The sequence below is a fragment of the Syzygium oleosum genome, unplaced genomic scaffold, assembly GCF_021117445.2.
Source record: "Syzygium oleosum isolate NSW1041296 unplaced genomic scaffold, Sole_v2.1 Sole_v2.21, whole genome shotgun sequence".
Lineage (NCBI taxonomy): Eukaryota > Viridiplantae > Streptophyta > Magnoliopsida > Myrtales > Myrtaceae > Syzygium > Syzygium oleosum.
In genome coordinates this window covers 1,208,148-1,228,260 of record NW_026607505.1, presented here as the reverse complement: position 1 = coordinate 1,228,260, position 20,113 = coordinate 1,208,148, and the positions used below count along the sequence as shown (strand labels likewise).

The 20,113-nt window shown below is 41.3% G+C and overlaps 2 protein-coding genes across 3 annotated transcripts; one reads left to right on the top strand and one right to left on the bottom strand.

The window, feature by feature from the left end:
• Positions 1-1,580: 1,580 nt before the first annotated feature.
• LOC115677349 (uncharacterized) lies at positions 1,581-9,267 on the bottom strand. 2 transcript variants are annotated; one of them, XM_030600503.2, is made up of 11 exons: positions 8,988-9,267; positions 6,371-8,767; positions 6,185-6,283; positions 5,907-6,059; positions 5,131-5,294; positions 4,845-4,992; positions 4,512-4,634; positions 4,325-4,412; positions 2,368-2,537; positions 2,070-2,211; positions 1,581-1,979 (listed from the first exon to the last, which is right to left on the bottom strand). In XM_030600503.2, the coding sequence occupies exons 2-9, from the start codon at positions 8,669-8,671 to the stop codon at positions 2,371-2,373; spliced, it is 3,243 nt and encodes a 1,080-aa protein (XP_030456363.2). In that variant the 5' UTR covers positions 8,672-8,767; positions 8,988-9,267; the 3' UTR covers positions 1,581-1,979; positions 2,070-2,211; positions 2,368-2,370. The 2 variants fall into 2 exon arrangements, with proteins under 2 accessions (XP_030456363.2, XP_030456361.2); XM_030600501.2 differs by having other exon boundaries at positions 2,070-2,537; positions 8,988-9,266.
• Positions 9,268-11,292: 2,025 nt separating this feature from the next.
• Positions 11,293-18,398, top strand: LOC115677411 (uncharacterized). Its single transcript, XM_030600577.2, has 15 exons — positions 11,293-11,484; positions 12,157-12,236; positions 12,353-12,470; positions 12,580-12,758; positions 13,530-13,612; positions 13,682-13,863; positions 14,713-14,774; positions 14,971-15,079; positions 15,170-15,289; positions 15,795-15,914; positions 16,037-16,157; positions 16,255-16,411; positions 16,502-16,574; positions 17,479-17,606; positions 18,077-18,398. The coding sequence occupies exons 1-15, from the start codon at positions 11,397-11,399 to the stop codon at positions 18,197-18,199; spliced, it is 1,743 nt and encodes a 580-aa protein (XP_030456437.2). The 5' UTR covers positions 11,293-11,396; the 3' UTR covers positions 18,200-18,398.
• Positions 18,399-20,113: the final 1,715 nt, after the last annotated feature.

The window sequence follows — 20,113 nt, the reverse complement described above, 5'->3', positions numbered from 1 at the left end:
TCCAATCTTTTCTTAATCATTTAAGGTCAGAACTGTCGAAGCTTTCGGGGCTTCATGTAATGCACGGGACAGTAAAAGTCAACCAGGTGTTTGACAACAGGGTCCGTACTCCTCTTCGTATGGGGTAGATATATGGAACCCACCATCATCAACCAACCTGCTGCAGTCTCTTTCATGAGCGTACACATTTGCATCGGGATTGATTTTGAAGAGGGCACAAAGTCAAGACTCAATCGAGAAGATCAGAATAGATCAGCAGAGGATTCTAAACTAAGAAAGAACGGTCATTTGGTTATGTTTTTTCAATGCAGGACCGACTGTCCTGGATAGGTCCCCCCTTGACGTCTGAAAGGGATGGCAGAAGTTTGGAAAATGAGGCGGGAGCGGTCCGTCGCTCTCGCGAATGCGACCAAGCACTCTCCGCCTTTGAACTTTTTCCCTTCTAGAACCAGCCAATTTGGAGGGAAAACATATTTTAAATTTAGCCCTCTGGTTGTGTTGTTGAAAATTTTCACTTGACGAGACTTTTGAAGTGTCAATCCATATTAAAAGTTACCATCCCTCATATCACCAAATTTTGATATAGTGCTCGAATTCGCTACCTATTCATTGCTTACGATCGATAAACTTTGATCGAATCTAATTAATTTTCCAATTAACATGGACATAATATATATGTAGCTAATTTTCTTGATTTGATGTCACTGTTACGTGCATCAATATTTTCCTAAAGAATTTTGTCAAGGCCCAATGCATTGGTTGAAAAGAAAAAAATTGTGCGTTTGATAATTCAAAATTCACTAACTTGCACGTGAAATTAGCTAAACTTACTTGTCAATCCGAATCTGTGTTACTATGCCTATCTGACGTTTATTTGCTCTCCTTTTTATTATCGAGTATTATTTTGGAGCAATATTGACCTATCAAACAAGCGGGACAATTTTCCATGAAAGTGTCTATTCTTGAATAATATAGCAGGGCACGACCCTTTGGACTTTTGTAATTATCCAGTTCCAGTTGCCCATTTCAACCCGAGTACAATTTGCGGTTCAAGAAGTTGTGTTCATTAGAAAAAATTCAGAACGAAAAATCGGGTTTTCTGTGAGATAAAAATTGAGAGAATTTGGATTTTCCCCCCTCATAAATCCTCTTTCTTTCCACATTTTATGACTTTCCAAAGCGGAGATGTGAGGATAGTGAGAACTAGTTCTGACACCCTGCTACATCTTGGATTTCAGAGTAGAGATCCCAAAAAGAAGCCAGCAACTTCACTCGTGAAGAGAAAGACTCAACAGAGAAAAAAAGCTACAAATTGTTCATCCAAATGAAAATGAATAGGCTAACTTATTAATTTTCTCTTTTGGTTAATTAAAGAGCAGGCCTAGATTGTTTTCTTTTATCCCAAGTGGCAGATCAAGAAAATGAAAGCAGAAAGCTCAATCATCCACAAAGGAAAATAAATAAATAAATGAATGCAGAACAAGAAAATGGATGGAATGGTTAGACACTTCAGTCAAAAGAAAGCAGCAAAATTTCTCACCCACTTCATTCTTATGGACAATTCAACACTGACCGAGACAAACGCCAAGTCATTACATTTCATTACATTATTACAAAGCCTCTTGCGCTGCCGTGTCAAACAGCAGTACAGCCAATTATCTCGCAAGAATGTCAAAACTAGCAAGTCTACAGCAACCCAGACAAATAATCATATGCTTTTGTACATTACCAGAACCAGTTTCATGTAGAAAATAGTAACATGTACCACTGGCCAGGGGGTGTGGGATTTAATAAAAAGAATTAAACAAGTTAAGACTTGCATAAAGTTGTATTCCATAACAAAGATCTAAATGCCATACTCACCGTCGAGTATCTACACGTTTTTTATTCAGGACTCGGTTCTGCTCCATATTCTATATAGAATAACCTCATTTCGTGTTTCCAATCATCCACACAAGACACCCGACTCGCAATATATCCTGCGAAGAAAATGAGGAGATTTTATCAGATGTGCTGACATATTCCAATGTAGTTGAGTAAATGATTCGAACAGAGAGAGAGAGACTCACTTTTCATATTCAGCTGCTATTGCTGGTGTGCTTGGTCCACTGCAAAGTCTTTCTGAGCAGAACCCAGACGAAAGCACGTGTAGTTGCATTTTATATGGAAATACCAACTTTAATCGGCATAACCATTATAACTTCATTGAAACTGATAATATAAGAAGAAATTCATTACCATCGTGGGGGTACTTTAAAAGCAGAAGAAGACCTTAGCTGAGATAACTATACTCCTGTGGCTTTTCAGCTCCAAATTTGCAGACAGGATGTGAAGGCAAGAAGAGAACTGGCAAGTAAATGTAATTACTAATTATTTCACGTTGATTGCGGCAGCCATACTCCTCAGCTTCTGAGAGATATCTGAAAAAGATGGCCTTTCTGATGGATCCGAGGCCCAACAACTCTCCATCAAGGATTTCCATTCAGGATCACACCATGCTGGAATTTGTGGACGTAAAGAGTTATTTACTATACCTCCTGCAAAACACGGGAGGCATAACGGCTGAGAACATGAAGGAATGGCATAAGTTTCAATAGAACAGGGACAACTCAACAAAATGGAAGATCTGCTATAAATGAACACAACGTGTCATCATTTAATGAATCAGATGCTTCCTCCTGTCCAAAAAAACAGGAACTCGGTCATGTACACTCTAACACCAAGCTGTTGACATCGTGCATCTACTATATTATGACAGATATGACCATGGACAAGGCTAAGAACTGCAAATGAGTCACTTCCCAGAGTCCAGATTCTGCTTGAATCCAGCAATTAGTAACAAATTTGGCAAGGGCTGGTCAACAGTTATGGGCTTCACCTTATTCGCACAATATCAGTGTTATATGTCTCTTCATCTTTAAGGCTTGCAGCACATTGGAAATTCTTCTAAAAATATTCAAATGCCACATTTTCCATAAGGACATGCCAACAGACTAGGTGTCTTATGTATTTCAACGTCCACCATACATCTAGAGAGAAACCTCCATCTTGATCTTTATTGAGATGCACAGTCGTGCAATTTTATTTAGAAAAATTATACTTTTCGTCTCTGTACTTTCACTACTTTTCCAATAAAGTCCTTGTAATTTCAATTTTTCTAACCAAACCCTTGTACTTATACAAAATGTCTAGTCAAGTCCCTTCGACATAATATCCGGCCAAATCCAGCTGGCATGGCCGTCGGAGGACGCCGGAGTGTGACAAGGATTTAATATTACCCACCTGGATACCCACCATAAGCCGTGTGCAGTGAACAGATAACTATTTTTTAATTCGTTTTTTAATGCTCCCACCAATTCACTGTCCACGTGGTATGTAACGTAGGCAATATCTAATCCACATCACACTCCGGCGTTCTCTGTCAGCTACATCAGCTAGATTTAGCCAGATTTGGTGTTGGAAGAATTTAATTAGACATTTTGTCTAAGTATAAGGACTTGACTAGAAAAATTGAGAGTATAGGACATGATTGGAGAAGTAGTAAAAACAGATATGAAAAGTAGATGTTCCATTTAATTTCATGCGAACCAGAATCTTAAGTAGTAATAAGACTACCGCAATTAAATGCTCTAGCATTCATGATATTTATTAGACCATGATCAAGCTATTTTGATAACATCGTATGGTGCAAAAGGGGCAGCTTAATATGCCATTCAACTCAAACACTGCCACAGAATCCAAATAAGACAAATACCATCCCAGAAATCCTTCTCATTTAGAAATGAATGTCTAAAAGATATTAATTAGCTCATTTATATTGACACATTCTCTGACCCGAATTCAAGAAGAGCTCTGTCTCGAAGAGACATGAACCCTGCTTTGGTTTCTAATATTACTATTGCCACTTTATTATACATAAAATGAGAAAAATTTGCCTGCAAAACAAGAATTGTCCCATCTGAGCTGGTTTTCTGCCAATAGCATATAACAACTCACAAAACACACCTCCCCAAACAAAAAACCACCGGTCCACCACAAAGAAATATATCTTGCTCACTCTATTAAAAGTAAGTTCTATCTACCCAGCATCTTGGACTCTTATTGTAGAGCTAATCACGCGAGTAAATAAACCAATTTGTACCCGAACAGACAATAATCACATTTTGAATTTGCCTAAATCTAAAAATAAAGAAAAACCATTTCCATGAAAGAAACCTGTTTAGACATTGCAGATGGTTGATAACATTACAGAAACTAAGTGAAGAATAACCTCCAAAACCATCTTCTTGGGAGCATATTCACCAGGAAAATACATATAACTTACCAATAATAGAGGCACAGTGCATATCTGAATAAGGTTCTTCCCCAGTAAGCAATTCCCACATAACAATCCCAAAGGAGTAAACATCAATCTACAGGACAGGAGATAACAAGTCTTACAATTAATAATGGAAAGATAAAAAAGGTCAAATATTCTTCCAGCTTCAAAAATATCTCCATAAAGTAATTACCTTCTCAGTTACCATATTACTTTTCCCACTGAGAAGCTCAGGTGCCATCCAGGGTAACGTGCCACGAACACCTCCTGATACCAATGTGTGTTGCTTTACCTTTGACAATCCCAGATCACCAATCTGGAGAACAATCACACATGGAAGAAGTAGGCCGATGAAAGTTAAAATTCTCATTGGATTTTCAGAAAAAAAATGATGTGATGATCCCGAAAAATGCCAAACAAATTGGACCATTTTATACCAAAGAAGACGACAATCAGACGTATAGGTGTGACAACTTGGTACAAGTAGCATGGAGTTTCCAGGGAGTCATTATAAAAGTCTTCATACCTTGCAGACAGGCCTTTGAGGATCTCTCATGTTTACTAGAAGATTTTCACATTTCAAATCAAAGTGTACAATGTTCTTTCCATGCAAATACTCCATCCCAAATGCTGCATCCATAGCTATGATGAGTCTTTTGCGACGATCAATAGTCCTGTAACATCATATACACAATGGTCAGATAGCATACCTTTGCTGTAGGAGCGGAAAATGAGGAAAGTACATTTTGATCTGAAATATCAGAATCGAAAGGATTGCTAGTGAAAGCCTCAACCATCACCACAAAACTTACCTGTCTTTCTTCTGCAAAAACTGCTTCAGAGATCCATTGACCATAAACTCTGTCACAGTCGCCAAAGATCCATCTGGACCATCTCGTACTATACCGTAGAAGGAAACAACATTTGGATGATGCAAGGAACTTAATATCAAGGCCTCCCTCCAAAAATCAGATATCTACAAGAGAGATTCACGAATTACCAATCTATGGCACAAGTTTCAACCTCAGAGAGAGTGAAGACTCTAGTTGTGGAGCTTCTACTTTTCCTACGAGTTCTTTCCCTGTCCTCTCTTTCACACAAATTTCTCGTTATGAGTGTGGAACTAACCTACTGAAGACCAATGATTTCGTGATAAATGAGGCTTTGGCACCCCTAAAAAGAGAAGATAGGGCGACAGCAAAAAGCAAAGGAAGTCTTATTCTAAATTTTATCCTTTGGAGAATAAACCACCCAACATCTCACAGAAAATGTCCTTTGCTGACCTATTTTATTTAAGAGAGCTACCTTAACAAGTTCAAAAAAAAAAAAAATAAAGCCACAACCTAGCGCATGAAAAAAGAGCATATGCCAAAAACAACTCTGAGTTAGGAAAACCATAGCTTTTCGATTCACAGCTAAGTAATTCGTCATGTGCCAGGGGCCTTCAGCTTCATTAGCATCTGTATTCTCTACAGGTTATGGTATAAATGCCAATTTTTTCTGATGGATGAATTTCGCACTAAAAATCCATACTCAACATAGTGCGATCCTCTTTTTTCACAAAGGCAAGAATGATTATTGTTACTACCAAGCGTTCTCGTTCTGAAGGTCTTCCAGCAAAGCAGCTCGCTTTTATCCTTTTTATAGCTACATCAGAACCCTTCCATTTTCCATGGTACACTGCTCCATATGTTCCGGTTCCTAGGACTCGGTTTTCCTCCAGATCTTCATTTCTGATTGTCTGATAAAATATGGAATCCATTAGCTCCTAGCAAGAAGACTATATGGCGACTAGCAATAGCAGTGAACTGAGTTAATAGTGATGACTAATGGCATTTGAAATGTATACGAGGAGCAAAGGAAGACCTGCAATCCTCTGGCTATGGCTTCTTCCTCGGCCTTGGTTGGCTCTATTTTCAAATTACCGTCGTTATCAGACTCCAACTCCAACTCTCCTTGGGTGTTCTACAGAGAACAGCAAAATCAGAAGATTGAAAAGACAAGGACAAAGAGCACTCCAGAGAAGACTCTGTTAGCACGGAACCCACTCACCACCAATTCAGATTCATTATCGTTTCCTTCTTCTGTAACTGTGTTCTCGTCTGCAGGACCTTTATTCTCTTTGGCTCCAGCATTTGCCTCCTCTCCTTCTAATGCTGCTCTCTTCACAGAATCAATCAACTCAGGGAGGATGCTCAAGTGGTTAACAGGCGTCTCTGATTTTTCTTTAGGAGAAAAGGAATCTTTGTTAACCAATCCAACAATTGTCCCACCATTTTCCACTGGGCTACTAGTTACCTCAGGTTTTGAGCCTAAAACTTCATCTCCCTCTGGACAAGAACCAGCCTGGCCCTGCTCATCAATGGTCTCCCTATCTTCTGCTGTAATATTGCTCCTATCTTTCCCCTCAACGTCGGTTACATGATTCTCATTTCTTGATTCCGGAATGTTGACAAAAGGGACCCTCAATGAATGGCCGGTTTCCTCAACACATGCACCCCCGTTCTCTTGAAGAGTATTTAAGTTCAATTTCGAACCATGACCAGAAAAAAATTCAGGGACAGCATTCCCATCAAAAACCAATGCATTTGGTGAGGATCCGGAAGAAATATTTTGAGTGTCTATTGCCCTAACAAGCCTTGGACTTTCCTCTGGTGTACGGAGTAACGCTGGGCTAACAGCACCATTTATTAGCTGAGGTGTACCAGAGGTTTCATAAGGAGGAGCACCATAAACAGGATTCTGAATATTTCTCCACATTCCATGCGGAGGTATGTGTCCATGCGAGACTGTGTACATGCTGTCAGGAGCCACATTTCCATATCTAACATAGTATTCTTCCGGAAGAGGAATGTGTGAGTGAGGAGCCACAGCCTGGTCATGATACATTTCATTGCTCAATTCAGGTCCAGCACACTGATGAGCATACTGTAGCGGTGAGTGACGCCCGTCAGTTAAGTTAGCGGGGCCAACATGAAAGTTGGAGCTTGGACCATCTGCAAGATAGTGATCATTCAACCTTCCAGCTCCAGAGATGTGTGCTCTTGCATCTTCTACCCGCGGACTTAACTGATTCTGCAAGATCCAACCATCCTTATATGGAACATGTGGATTGATCTGCTCTTTCTGGTAAATTCCATGGTGTAAATTACTGCTAGTGTTTAATACGTGATTTTCCAAATTCGGCGTGCACTCAACGCATGAGTTGTTGACAAGTGGAAGACAGTTACCCATGTTAGGTTGCTCCATATGTGAGTGACTTCTGGGCACGGACATCCGACAGTGCTCGCAGGTACTGCCTCCGTCGAAAGCATTAGCACCATTCAATATGCTTCCCGGAAAACCAGCCTTATCCCCTCCAGCAGCATGCAACCACATTAAATTGTCAGGGACATGTCCTTGGTGGTCATAGGTTGGCTGATGGATTGCTTGAGGCCGCACATGCTCATCCGGGATTCTATCTATGCCTCTGTCTGGTAATTCTCCAAAGGACATGGGAAATCGTGCAGAAGAAGGAGAAGATGGAAAGTCAGCTTTTGGCCCATGATGCCGCGGGGAATAGTAAACTGGACTCCACTGGGCATCCATTTCACCGTACCTCTGATTAACAGGTTGCTGATACTGTCCTGAACCCACATGTGGAACTGTTAGTTGATGCAAGTTAAATGGTATCACAGGCATGTCACTGTTTCTCTGGCTGTGGATGCTTCCCTCCAAACTTATTGGGTTAAAGAACTGTTCAGTTAGGTGAATATCATCAACAGGTTGCCTCCAAAAATCTGATGGGTCGTTCATATTGTTCAAGGCATCAACATACCTTCGCTCAGTATCCCTCTCAACTCCGTCTATATAATGTGTCAAGCCATCTTGCTCGGTGTTCGAGAAGAGAAAAATCCTGAGTCTACTCACCCCTTCACCAGAGCCCAACTTATCATACTCTTCCATCATATTAGTCACGTCGTCGTCATTAACAACCGAGACCAGCGCATCGAGATCCTCATCAGGCTGCTGATATTTCAGAACCGCTGCAGCTTCATAGAGCTCTTTCATCTTATTCATCAACTCCTCATAAGCAATCTCCCTAGGCAGGCACACAATCCTGGTTTCCCCGCCGACGTACCGCAACTTCCCATCCTGCGGGCGGGGCATTATGCTGCCTCCGAAGCTGCACAGGAACTTGAAGCGCAGAGCCTCGTCATTGGAGCTCGAGTGCGAGCCGTGGTCCGACGGTGGAGCCGCCGAGGGGCTATCCATCGCCGAGCAAACAGCCTGATGTTCGTCTCGCTGACCGACCGCGGCGTGCTCAGACTGCGCAAGCGACTCGCTCAAGCACGCAGCCCTTCTATTACACATGAGTAAAACGCCTCACACCATCAAGCCTGCCACCAGCTCCGCGGCTCCTGATCCAATCGAACGTCGCATTCTCGAGCGCGCCACGGAGCATACGAACTAACAACACCAACACCAAAAAACAAAAACAAAAGAATCAGGGAATCAAAATCACCATAAACAGCAGCAATCCGGAGCAATCGGCGAAACAATCAATCGAAACTCAGAATTAGCCTCAGATCAGCAGCTCAATCGAAATCGCGAAATCAGCTCGAGCTCGACCTCGAGCTCTCGAGGCGATATCGCAGGAAAATCTCCGGCAAAAACTCAATCGAAGTACCTGCGCGAGCTCCGAAAGCCAAATGGCGAACGACCGAAAAGCCCCCCCCGCTCAGAATCTGCTGCTCTGATTAGCCAATCAAAACACACTCTCTCTCTCTCTCTCTTCCTCTCTCTTTCGATATCGAATCGAAATTTCTTCAAAGCAGAAGAAAGCGACGAAGCTGGGAAGGCGACGATGAAGATGAAGATGAAGATGATGATGACGATGACGAAGAAGAAGAAGAAGATAGAGAGATGGAGGAGCGCCACAGGGCACAGGCCGAGCAAAAAAAAAAAAAAAAGGTGAAGGCTTTGTTCCATGATTTTCTCTTTTTTTTTTTGGTGGGGGGGGGGGGGACGGCGTCTCGTGCGTGCGGGGACCTCTCCACAAGCAGCGATGCCAGCTCGCCCGGTAACGTCACACGTGGCGCTCCCTGGTTTTCGCATTCCTAGAGAGAGAGAGAGAGAGAGAGGGAGGGGGAGAGGGAGAGAGAGGGGGGGAGCATCTTCGATCTCATTATCCCTTCTCCCTCCAACGAATATGCGGCTCTCCCGCGTCCCGTACGCGCTCCCCGCCACCCCGGCCGCCGCGAGCGGCGGCGCTGCTCTCCGCCCCGGCTAGCTCACGGCCGTGTGGGGGGAGCCCCGGCGGCGGCGGCGGGCGGGGCTCCGATCCGCCGCCCCGCCGCTCTCCTTTTGCTCGGCTTTCTCGTGGGCGTCACGTGGGGGCCAGCCGCTCGCTCAACCTTTTTCCTTAAACCTAGTCGCGCGCGCCTGTTTCAACGTGTGGTCGCCGTTGCGAAGCGATTTCCCCCCCCCCCCCCCACCCCACCCACCTCGTCGAATCAAATATCAAAAGGTGAAATCTGTTTTTGTCTCTTTCTTTAGTTGATGTGTTTTTAAAATTATTTTGATTGTACCTTTGTAATTCGACCGAAATCATTTTCTTTTGTCTTTTTAGTTGCCCAAAATGCCTAATCCAATCCCTTGGATAAGTTCGATTGAATTCAATCGGTGTTGCTATTTGGAGGACATCGGAGCGTGATGAAAATTTGAGTATTGCCTACATGGACGCCTATCCCAAATATTGAATGGATAGGAGGATAAATAGATATATTGAAAAAAAAAAAACAAATAGTTAACCATATATAGACTTCATTAAGTTTTGTACAACGAAATGAAATGGAATGAATTAATATTCCAATATCTTTGCTCGTAAATTGTAGGGGTATGATAGAATGAAAATTCTTGCGTTTTGTTATAAGAAAAAGTATTGTCTGAATAGAAATGAATGAATAAACAGCAAAATTAGAATATTGAGCAATGGAGCACATTCATATTAAATTTTCTTACACTATCCGTCTCCCTGGAAACTCACTTATAATATAAGTTATTCTCATAACATATTTTACAATTTTTCGTCTTCAATCTTTTGTTGAGATTTCAATAACAGATGCTCTGGGACCATCAATGGAGGTTAAGGTTTGATGTAGACAGATATGGCCATGACGAGAGTTGTAGTAGAAAAAGAGACATCGAGAGAGAGGAACAAGCAATTCGTGTGTCTCGATGATTCATATATGTATTTTCGTTTGTGTTTTAATTCGAAATGATTATCAAGGAAAAGAATATAGTTTGATGGGTAAACTGACAAAAAAAAATCCATTTATAATAATAGATATGGAAAGAAAATTTGATTATTGTTTTTTAAACTAGTTTTTCCTTCAAAATTGTAAAATGGTCCATTTTAATTCTTAAATATATTTCTTGAGTAAAATAAATCCAAAGTAAAGTTTGCTGAAACAACAATCAACAAATAAAGAGAAAATGACACAAATAATCTTTAAGCCAAAAATGGTTTATGAACTTCTAATTTATCAAATGTAATTTCTGAACTTTAGCCTAATGTTCAATGTGATTTTCGAACTTTGGATTTTTGATATATGTTCAATATAATTTATGAACTATGTGAAAATATTTAATGTAGTTTCTAAACTTGAATTGATGGAAGGACTTTCAATGACTACATTGCATATTTTCATATAATTCATTGATTAAATTGAACGTGTATTAAAAATTTAGGGACGGTATTGAACTAACTAAAAGTTCAAGAATCACATTGCGCATTTTTATATAGCTTTATGGACTAAATTAAACACGTATCAAAGTTCAGGAACCGTTTGTGTCACTGTCTTGCAAATAAAATATGGAGAAAAACTGAAACAAGATTGGTCGATCCTAATCGGCACTTATCCATTCAGATTTATCAAGACCCCAAAAAAATTAACAACCAATAAATTCTGCAAGAGGAGGGAAAAAAAAACCCAAAAAAAAAAAAAGAAGCCAACGACTGGCAAAAGAAGCACCCGGTCTGATACCTGCGCCACCCCTCCGATTCGAAATTTCGGACCGCTTCGTCTCCGTCGATATGGCGACGACCGCCGCCGCCGCCGCCGCCGCGACTCGCCGCTCCGTCTTCCTCGGCGTCGACGTCGGCACCGGCAGCGCCCGCGCCGGTTCGTTCCCGAGCTCATCTTTACATTAGCAGAGCGCATGATGATGAGCAGGAGCAACATGACCTGATTATCAATCCCGGAGGATTTTTGGCCTCTTGCATTTGATGATGATTGTCATCTGTTTCTCGGTCTCGTTTTCGAATGCTTGCTGTTGCATCGATTTTCCTAGCGTGGGAGTTGACTTCCAGGTCGGAGTAGGCAGGTGTTCGGCTGCAGATTCTTGTTCAATCTGTATAGAACTTCCAGGGCCATCTTATCGATCGAGTTATGCTTAATCTCTTAATCAGGCATTATATCGATGATCTGTATCGAGCCGTTTCGATTGCTTCCCTACGAAGCCAAAATTGCTTGTATCTGACAAGCCAAGTCTTCAATCGCTGGAGTTTTTGAGTGTTCTATCCTAATCCAGCACATGCTTCAAACATTCATATTCGTGTCTTAGTTCTTACAATGTCATCGTTAGAAGAACACGTCTCGATGATTAAGCTCGAGACGACCTTCCTGCATGGTGTGGCGGTTTCAAATTGAGAAACTTTCCTTAGAGCTTTGAATGTGCAAGTGTATCTATGTTTTGCTAAAACATACAGAAGATTTAAAATCTTCCATGTGCCGAAGAAAGTATACTTTTCGGGAAATTGGAAAGAATCGTTTAATTGTTAATGTGTTGTACAGGTCTTTTTGATGAGGAAGGAAAGCTACTAGGGTCTGCTAGCAGTCCAATACAAATATGGAAAGAGGGTGGCTGTGTGGAGGTAATTTAGTGTCTGAAGTTTGCCTTATCAATGGCCTGCTTATTGGCGAGTCATGGCTATGAAAATTGGCTCTGCAACTGAAATTAGTGACTGTTGAAACTTCTACTTGTTACCAGCAATCATCAACGGATATCTGGCATGCAATTTGTGCTGCTGTAAAAGCGGCATGCTCCCTTGCAAATATATCTGGTGAAGATGTCAGCGGAATTGGGTTCGCTGCCACTTGTTCTCTTGGTTTGTCTCTACTAATTAACTGCTTTCAAGCATCCAGTAATTTAAAATCTGCTATTATCGGTGCACGGAATATAGAATTTTTCTGATGGGATAGGACAATTATTTGCAGTTGCAGTGGATGCTGATGGTTCACCAGTAACAGTTTCCTGGAGTGGCGATTCAAGAAGAAATATTATAGTCTGGATGGATCACCGAGCTATAAAGCAAGCTGAAAAGATCAATTCTAGTAACTCCCCAGTACTTCAATATTGCGGTGGAGCTGTTTCCCCAGAAATGCAACCACCTAAGGTACTTTTCCTAGCAAGACTATGATGTTATGACTTTTAAAGACTACTCTCAAATTTTGTTACTCACTGTTCGAATTTACTGTCGATACTCTGCAGTATGGGCAGCCACGATGCTTGTGCCCCTGCTCCATATCAGAAATAGTTATTTAAGACTGCTCTCAGAGGTTGAAAAACGTCACTGGCAATTAGCTTTTTTTCCCTACAAGAGAAAAACAAAAAGAAACTTTGCTTTGCCAAAAATTTCATGTTTGAGTTTTTATTCTTTCCGTCAGGGACTACTTGGAAGTTCTTGCATTTTTGGTGGCTTCTATATGCTTCTTATATTGCACCATGATGAGTTGTGGCTGTTGGAAGTTTTTAAATATCCTAGTCGAGCATTCCTGATCAAAAAAGGGGAAAAAAGTGGAAGTTGCACTTGCAATTGAAAAGATCATTCGAGGAGAGTTTTGGTTTTTGATGGCATGCTCTCCACTGCTGTTGAAACTTTCTCTTCTATTCCCTCTTGGGTTTTTAAGATAGCTAATGCATTCCTGCAGATCTTGCTGCATACGAAGAAAAAAAGAATCAAAACATTCACTTGTTTGCATAAATATAGAACACTTTCCTGCTGTTTTCCCATATATTTCAAGTAAGGAGCTCTTTTGAACCCAGATTTCTCTTGGTTTCCTACAATACGATGTCCCAGTTAGTTGCATCGCCCTTTGGATTTTCATCTTGGTTAAATTGTACTTTAAATGAATCCTCCTTTAACGTTGCAAACTTTTGTCCCTAGCTCCTGTGGGTGAAAGAAAATTTGCAAGAGTCCTGGTCACTGGTGTTTAGGTGGATGGACTTGAGTGACTGGTTGTCATACAGGTACTTGGATCAGCTAATCTCCTAGTATTACCATATTCAACAAATTTTTATGCATTCTTTACATGCCAGAGCAACTGGAGACGATACTCGGAGTTTGTGCACTACAGTATGCAAATGGACTTATCTTGGTCATGCACACATGCAGCAGAGTGAAAAAGATTCTCGGGATATGGAAGCCTGTGGCTGGGATGATGACTTTTGGGAGGAGATTGGCCTGGCCGATCTTGTGGATGGTCATCATGCCAAGATTGGTTAGATAATTTTTGTTTCTGTTTACAGTTTCGTGGATGAACTGGAGTAGATTTTCGAAATATTTCTGGTCTTCTAAGAAATGCATTGGTTCCATGTTGATGGTTGAAAGATCAAAGGGATTCTCCTTATATCACACTTAGAGTTTTGTCATTTTGCTCAGAATCTCAGTTGAGTCTATTACATTTATTAATGGACTTAAGCTATTTTTAGTTTGTCTTCGTTTTTTTACTATAATGTTCTTATCCTTTATCATATATCATCTCCCCCGTTCTCCTTCTCTCCAAATTTGAAACAAATTCCGAGGGCAGGTCCAAGAGATATTTCTTTTGCTTGTTATTATGAAATCGAACAAGATGTTGCTCAAGGAGCTGTTTTCTGCTTCACTTAAGCTCATGGTTTGATACAACTATTAGAAAGTGATGAGAGAAAGGTGATAATAGATTGATTATAGATATAATTGGATAAGGAACAATCCATGCCACTTGTGTGGCATCTTTTTTGTTGTGAAAGGTGTCACTCAAATTACAGTTATAAGCCAAAATTTATTCTGTGCTGTATAATGGTAGCGCTCAAATTCCAGTGAATAGAAGCAAAAATCTATAAGCTCTCCAATCTCTTTCCATTTGTGTGCATCAGCTGTCGGCACTGGGTGGAAGACACTATTAGGTTTCTCCGCTTGTATTATTCTATGTTCTACTTGGTTACTTAATGGTATTGTTTTGCTTGATCACCCTTCGGGGAGTTATATGTATCACAGATACTTTTGCACACTGCCATAGGAGTTCACTTATATTAGCATTGAGTTTTTTCATTGTAATTAGTAATGCAAGACTGTTTCATGTCCACAGGAAGAAGTGTAGCTTTCCCTGGACATCCTCTGGGAACTGGTCTAACTCCAGTTGCTGCAAAGGTAAGAAATTTTGTACTGAAGAAAATGTATTGATTTCAAGTGGTTCTCACTTGAATTCCATTAACAAAGCAAGCATATTTATCTAACAATAAGATGAGGGCACTCTACTTTTCAGTGAAATTTTGAGGGCATATTTATCGTCAATAGTTTTCTTGTTCTTTTCTTATTTTTTCTGACCACTGTCCTTTATGTCTAGGAACTAGGCCTCATAGCAGGAACTCCTGTAGGAACTTCGCTAATTGATGCTCATGCTGGTGGTGTTGGGGTTATAGAAAGTGTTCCAGAGTCGGACACTGAAGATAAAGGTTAATATGTGATGTTAGTGTAGTTTGCTTTGCTTTTCCTGTAGCTTTTAGCTAAAGTTGATGATCTTGTCTTCGAAACAAAAAATTCAGAAAATGATAAGGAGGCCATATGCCATCGGATGGTGCTTGTTTGTGGTACTTCCACTTGTCATATGGCTGTAGCACGGAGCAAGCTGTTCATTCCAGGAGTCTGGGGACCATTTTGGTCAGGTATACTTTTACGCTTTTCTGGTCATTTCCCAACTGTGAGCTTTCTCTGACACACTTGGAGTGTAACGAATCTTTTGACAGTCGTAGTTATTGAGGCTTGTTGACCCCGCAGTTTGTGGACCTTTGATATGTCTAGGGTGCAAAAGTTTAAGCATCCAGCTCTAGTAGTCAATTTATTCTGTCCCAATCTTCTTAACCTTGTCAACTGATTTCTTCTTTTTAACCTTCTTTGTCTTACCGTTGTTTCTCTTTGAAAGTTTATAATATATGTGCCTAAAACTGCTGTCCTTTGCTTTAGACTTTTCTTAGCTGCATGCCGGGAGATTTGACCTTTTCTTTTAGGATGAGAGATTTGATCTCATTCACCTCTTAGTCTAGCAGTCTTTATTTAATCCACTAGTAGTTAGACGTAAAAAGGCCATTTCTTAGACTGTTTCTTTTACTCCAAGCTTTAAGAACAGGAGATTCTTACATGAAGGATCCTTTTACGTCTTGATTTTTCCAGCAATGGTGCCAGAGTATTGGCTTACAGAGGGTGGGCAAAGTGCTACTGGGGCATTGTTAGATCACGTGATTGAAAATCATGTAGCTTCTCCACTGCTTGCAAATCGTGCTGCTTCACAAAGTAAGATATCAATTGTCCAACTAAGCCAACAATTTTGGTATTGGAAATGTGTCCTATAGTCTGCTGTAATTATGCAGTTTTGGGTTGTCCCATCTCTTACTTTTTGTTGGTTATATTTCCAGGTGTATCAGTATTTGAGCTACTGAACAAGATGTTAGAATCTCTTAAGCATGACCTCAACGCTCCTTTTCTCGCTGCTTTGACTGAGAATATTCATGTCCTTCCGGAATTTCATGGAAATAGGTACTGAGGTTGTTCAGTGCAGTTTGATACTCTGGATATAGTTTGTCAGTGCTATTGGAATTTGGAAATTCATACTCTTAATATTTTGATGGTTCAGGTCACCCCTTGCGGATCCACTAGCAAAAGGAGTGATTTGTGGATTAACCCTTGATTCAAGTGAGAAGCAATTGGCTCTTCTATACTTAGCTACTGTCCAAAGTCTTGCATATGGTACTCGCCACATAGTGGAGCATTGCAATGCCCATGGCCATAAAGTGAGCATCTATGATTCTTTATACTTCTTTGGAGTAGGATAACTACAAGTTTAAAAGAACATGTTCAGCATATTGCTACTCCTTTTGCAGATTGATACACTACTAGCATGTGGGGGCCTGGCCAAGAATCCATTGTTCCTTCAACAACATGCAGACGTCATAGGTACTCTCGTTTTTTAGCCTATGTCCGGAAAGGAGGAATATGAAGGGAAAAGAATGAAGGGCAAGGAAATAACCTTATCTTGTTTGAGAAACCTAGTGAAAGTGAAAGTGATGGCTTGGATAGATAAAAATTAATACCTTCCATTCTCTTTGCAAGTGGAGAGGAAAAGGCAATTCAATATCCCACCTCTTGCTTTTTTTCAATTCGAAATGTTGGTATTGGTACCTTTTGATGATTTTTGTTTGACAACTTTCTTGTCATTTTCATTCCACCCATTTAACTTCCATCCAAACTGAATTAAAAAATTATGACTACAATTCTCATTCCTTCCCTTTTCACTGATTTCACTTTCTATTTGTCCTCACTCTTTTCCCAAACACAGTGTAATTGTCATCTGTTTGGAGGATAGGTCTTCCCACCCTTCTATTTGTGCTGTCGAGTTCCTCTCTTTAGCATCTGTCTGATCTTCAATTGTCTGATCTGCTTGACATTAACTTGTCATGTTGGAACGTGATTCAACTGTCCTACACTCTACCCTAATTAATATGAATGACTGCTGTGGGAGGCTTATGTAAACAGTGTAATTTCTGACTTCTTGTTCTTTTGTTCCTGCTTGGCCTAGCAACAGATTTAGAATAACTAGAGGATTACGAAAGTGAGATTCGTTTTACCGACAGAGACAATGAGAGAATGTTGTTTATTACTCCCTCTATGTTTGCACTGTTGTTGGGAGTAGATTGAAATGAAGATTGAGGTCGGTTTTCTGAGATCAATGTCCCACCCATTTGCACCATGAAACTTTCTGTTTAGTACTATAAAAAGTAAAAATGAAAGTGCATGCTCAAAGTTTCCTGCCACGCCCATATTATTTGACTAAGCTATTCTCTGTACTTGACTGATGCAGGTTGCCCAATTATTCTTCCAAGAGAAAGTGAGTCTGTTCTATTGGGTGCTGCAATCCTTGGGGCAGTCGCAGCAAAGAAATATTCTAGTCTTGGAGAGGCCATGAAAGCGCTGAATTCTGCTGGTCTGGTGAGCACGACATGCTATTTTCAATTTACCTGTATTTTCATGAATTGTGATGCTACCTTGAGATTGATAAAGGAACCAAGAAAAGTTTAACAGCATGGTAGAATGATTTCCCGTTTGGTATTGGTGGGAAAGCTCTGCCCTTTCATGTCTGTCTATGCATGAACTGCCCAATGAGGGAGAAATGATGTTTCCCATGTTCAAAGTTTCGAAAAAAAAGAGAGAAAACTTGAGCATGAATGGGTAGCATTTTGGTTGCTTCAACTGCAAGCTTTCGAACGTGGACATTCCATCAAACTTAGTGATTTGAAGAATGAGACATTCTTTTCGGGAAATTAAAAAAGGAAACTAATTGCATAAAGAATTTTACAGTGAAATCTCTTTAATTAGTACCTGACATGTTCTTGCATTCTGAGGAAATGCCGTTATCTTCTAATTGCTGGGTCTGAATCTGTCTATTTAATCCGGTTCAGGTCATACATCCATCTAATGACCCGAGGATAAAGAAGTACCATGATGCCAAGTACCGTATATTCCGTGAGCTTTATGAGCAGCAGCTGGCTCAGCGTTCAATCATGGCTGATGCTTTGGCATAGATGTTTTGGTGCGGATTTTGAACTTCAGAGCTCTTTTTATCGGGGGTTCAGTCTGTACTCAGCATGACACGTTAATAGTTTTCTCCCTCTTCTTTTTACCTCTCTCTCTCTCTCTCTCTCTTCCTGGTCGTTGGAATATATATACAGTAAATATACATTTAAAATTCACTTCTTCGTGGAATGAGTTGATTACTTTGCATATTAGAAGGATATAATTGAGTAGAAAAAAGAATTGGATGAAAGGCTGCTTTTATGAGCACTATTTGCCATGGTGTCGCGACCTCTCCGAACCGGCCCCGCCGCCTAAGGGGTTAGTCTAATGGATTACTAAGTTAAACTTAGCTCGAGCTCTCTCAAGCCCATATCAATTCACGACTTAAGTTTAAGTTGTTAACATTCAAATCAATTTCATCTAGGAGTCGCCACTAATCGATTTTTGGTGGGTCGATTAGACACCCAAGTAAAGTACATGAGAAATGCTTTACTTCTACGAACCAGAGATTCAATGGGTACGGGGACTTGATTACACTAATTGACCAACTAGTGCCATTTCGGTACCTAATTTTGCTCAATTCACCACCTAATGTGTTCACACTAACTGGAGTCTCAAAATTCCATCCCTAATCAAGCTAAGGGAAGCAACCGTCCCAACATGCATGGTCAATCACGTTCGAGATTAAATTAAACACGCAATTTAAAAATACAGGAACCAAATAACGTGCAATCAAACATTGCTCTATTCACACAATAGGGCAAGAAAAACCAATTCCAAAGTCCAAATAAAATTTTTGATTTTTCGAAATTTTTTTATTTTTTTTTTAAAATATTTTTTAATATTAAAATAATAATATAATATTTAAAAATAATGTAAAACGGATCCGGGTCGGATCTCCACATCCGACCCGAATCGAGACTGACCCGGGCGCGCCGGCACGGGTCCACGACCGGACCGGACTCATTCATTAAGCCCGGTCTGGCAAATTAGAAAAGAGAAGGGCCCAGCTCGAATTTTTTTCATTTAAAAAAAAAAACAAACAAAGCCCAAAGCCCACTAAAAATAAAAAAAAATAGCCCAAATTGATCAATCCGGCCCACCCACGAAATGGCCCAAAATCTAAAAGCCACGTTCTAACCCTTAAACTATAAAAGCCCAGAACAAATAACACCAAATAAACATAAAATCGGCACAAACACTAACAAAACCCTACTCGGTTTTGACACGTCTGCCCGACCCGGTTTGCGGCCGCGGACCCGAATCGCCGGAAACCCTACCCTGTTCGCCCGCGCGTCTGACCCGACTCGCCCGAACGCCAGCCACCTCTCCGCCTTTGCTGACCGTCCCGAATGCCAGCCCCTCCGAGCTCCGGCCAACGCTCCACCTTGGTCCGCATCGCCACCCCGACGAGGAGCAACGAGCGTCCTCCACCCGGGTCACCGCCGTGGTGACCAGCGACTGACCGAGGCCGTCCAAGCCCCGACGAAGGGCTGGACAGCCGCGAATCAGTCAGGTCCCGACGAGGGATTGGCTGGCCGCCTCCTCCCGCGGTCACGCCCGGACCGCCATGGCCACCGGCTGTACGCCGGGACCGTCTGACACTCCCAAAAACACAGCAGAACAGAGACAAAACCAAAGGAATTTGGTTTGGGCAAAACGTCGAACAGTTGGTGCGAGCGACGAAAACGGGATATTTTAGGTTCGATCAAGGTTCCAAACGCGTCCGAGATTCACACACAACAAAGCACAGACAAGCAGGATTGAGCTCGAGGTGTCACGGGCCGGAACTCGCGCGAGCCGGACGGCCGCGAGCTCCGGCCAGTGAGCCCTAAAAACAGAGTACACAGAAAGAACAGGGGCGGCGGTTCCTTGCGACGCTCCCTACCCGACTCGGCGGCGGCGAATGGAGGGCGACCGAG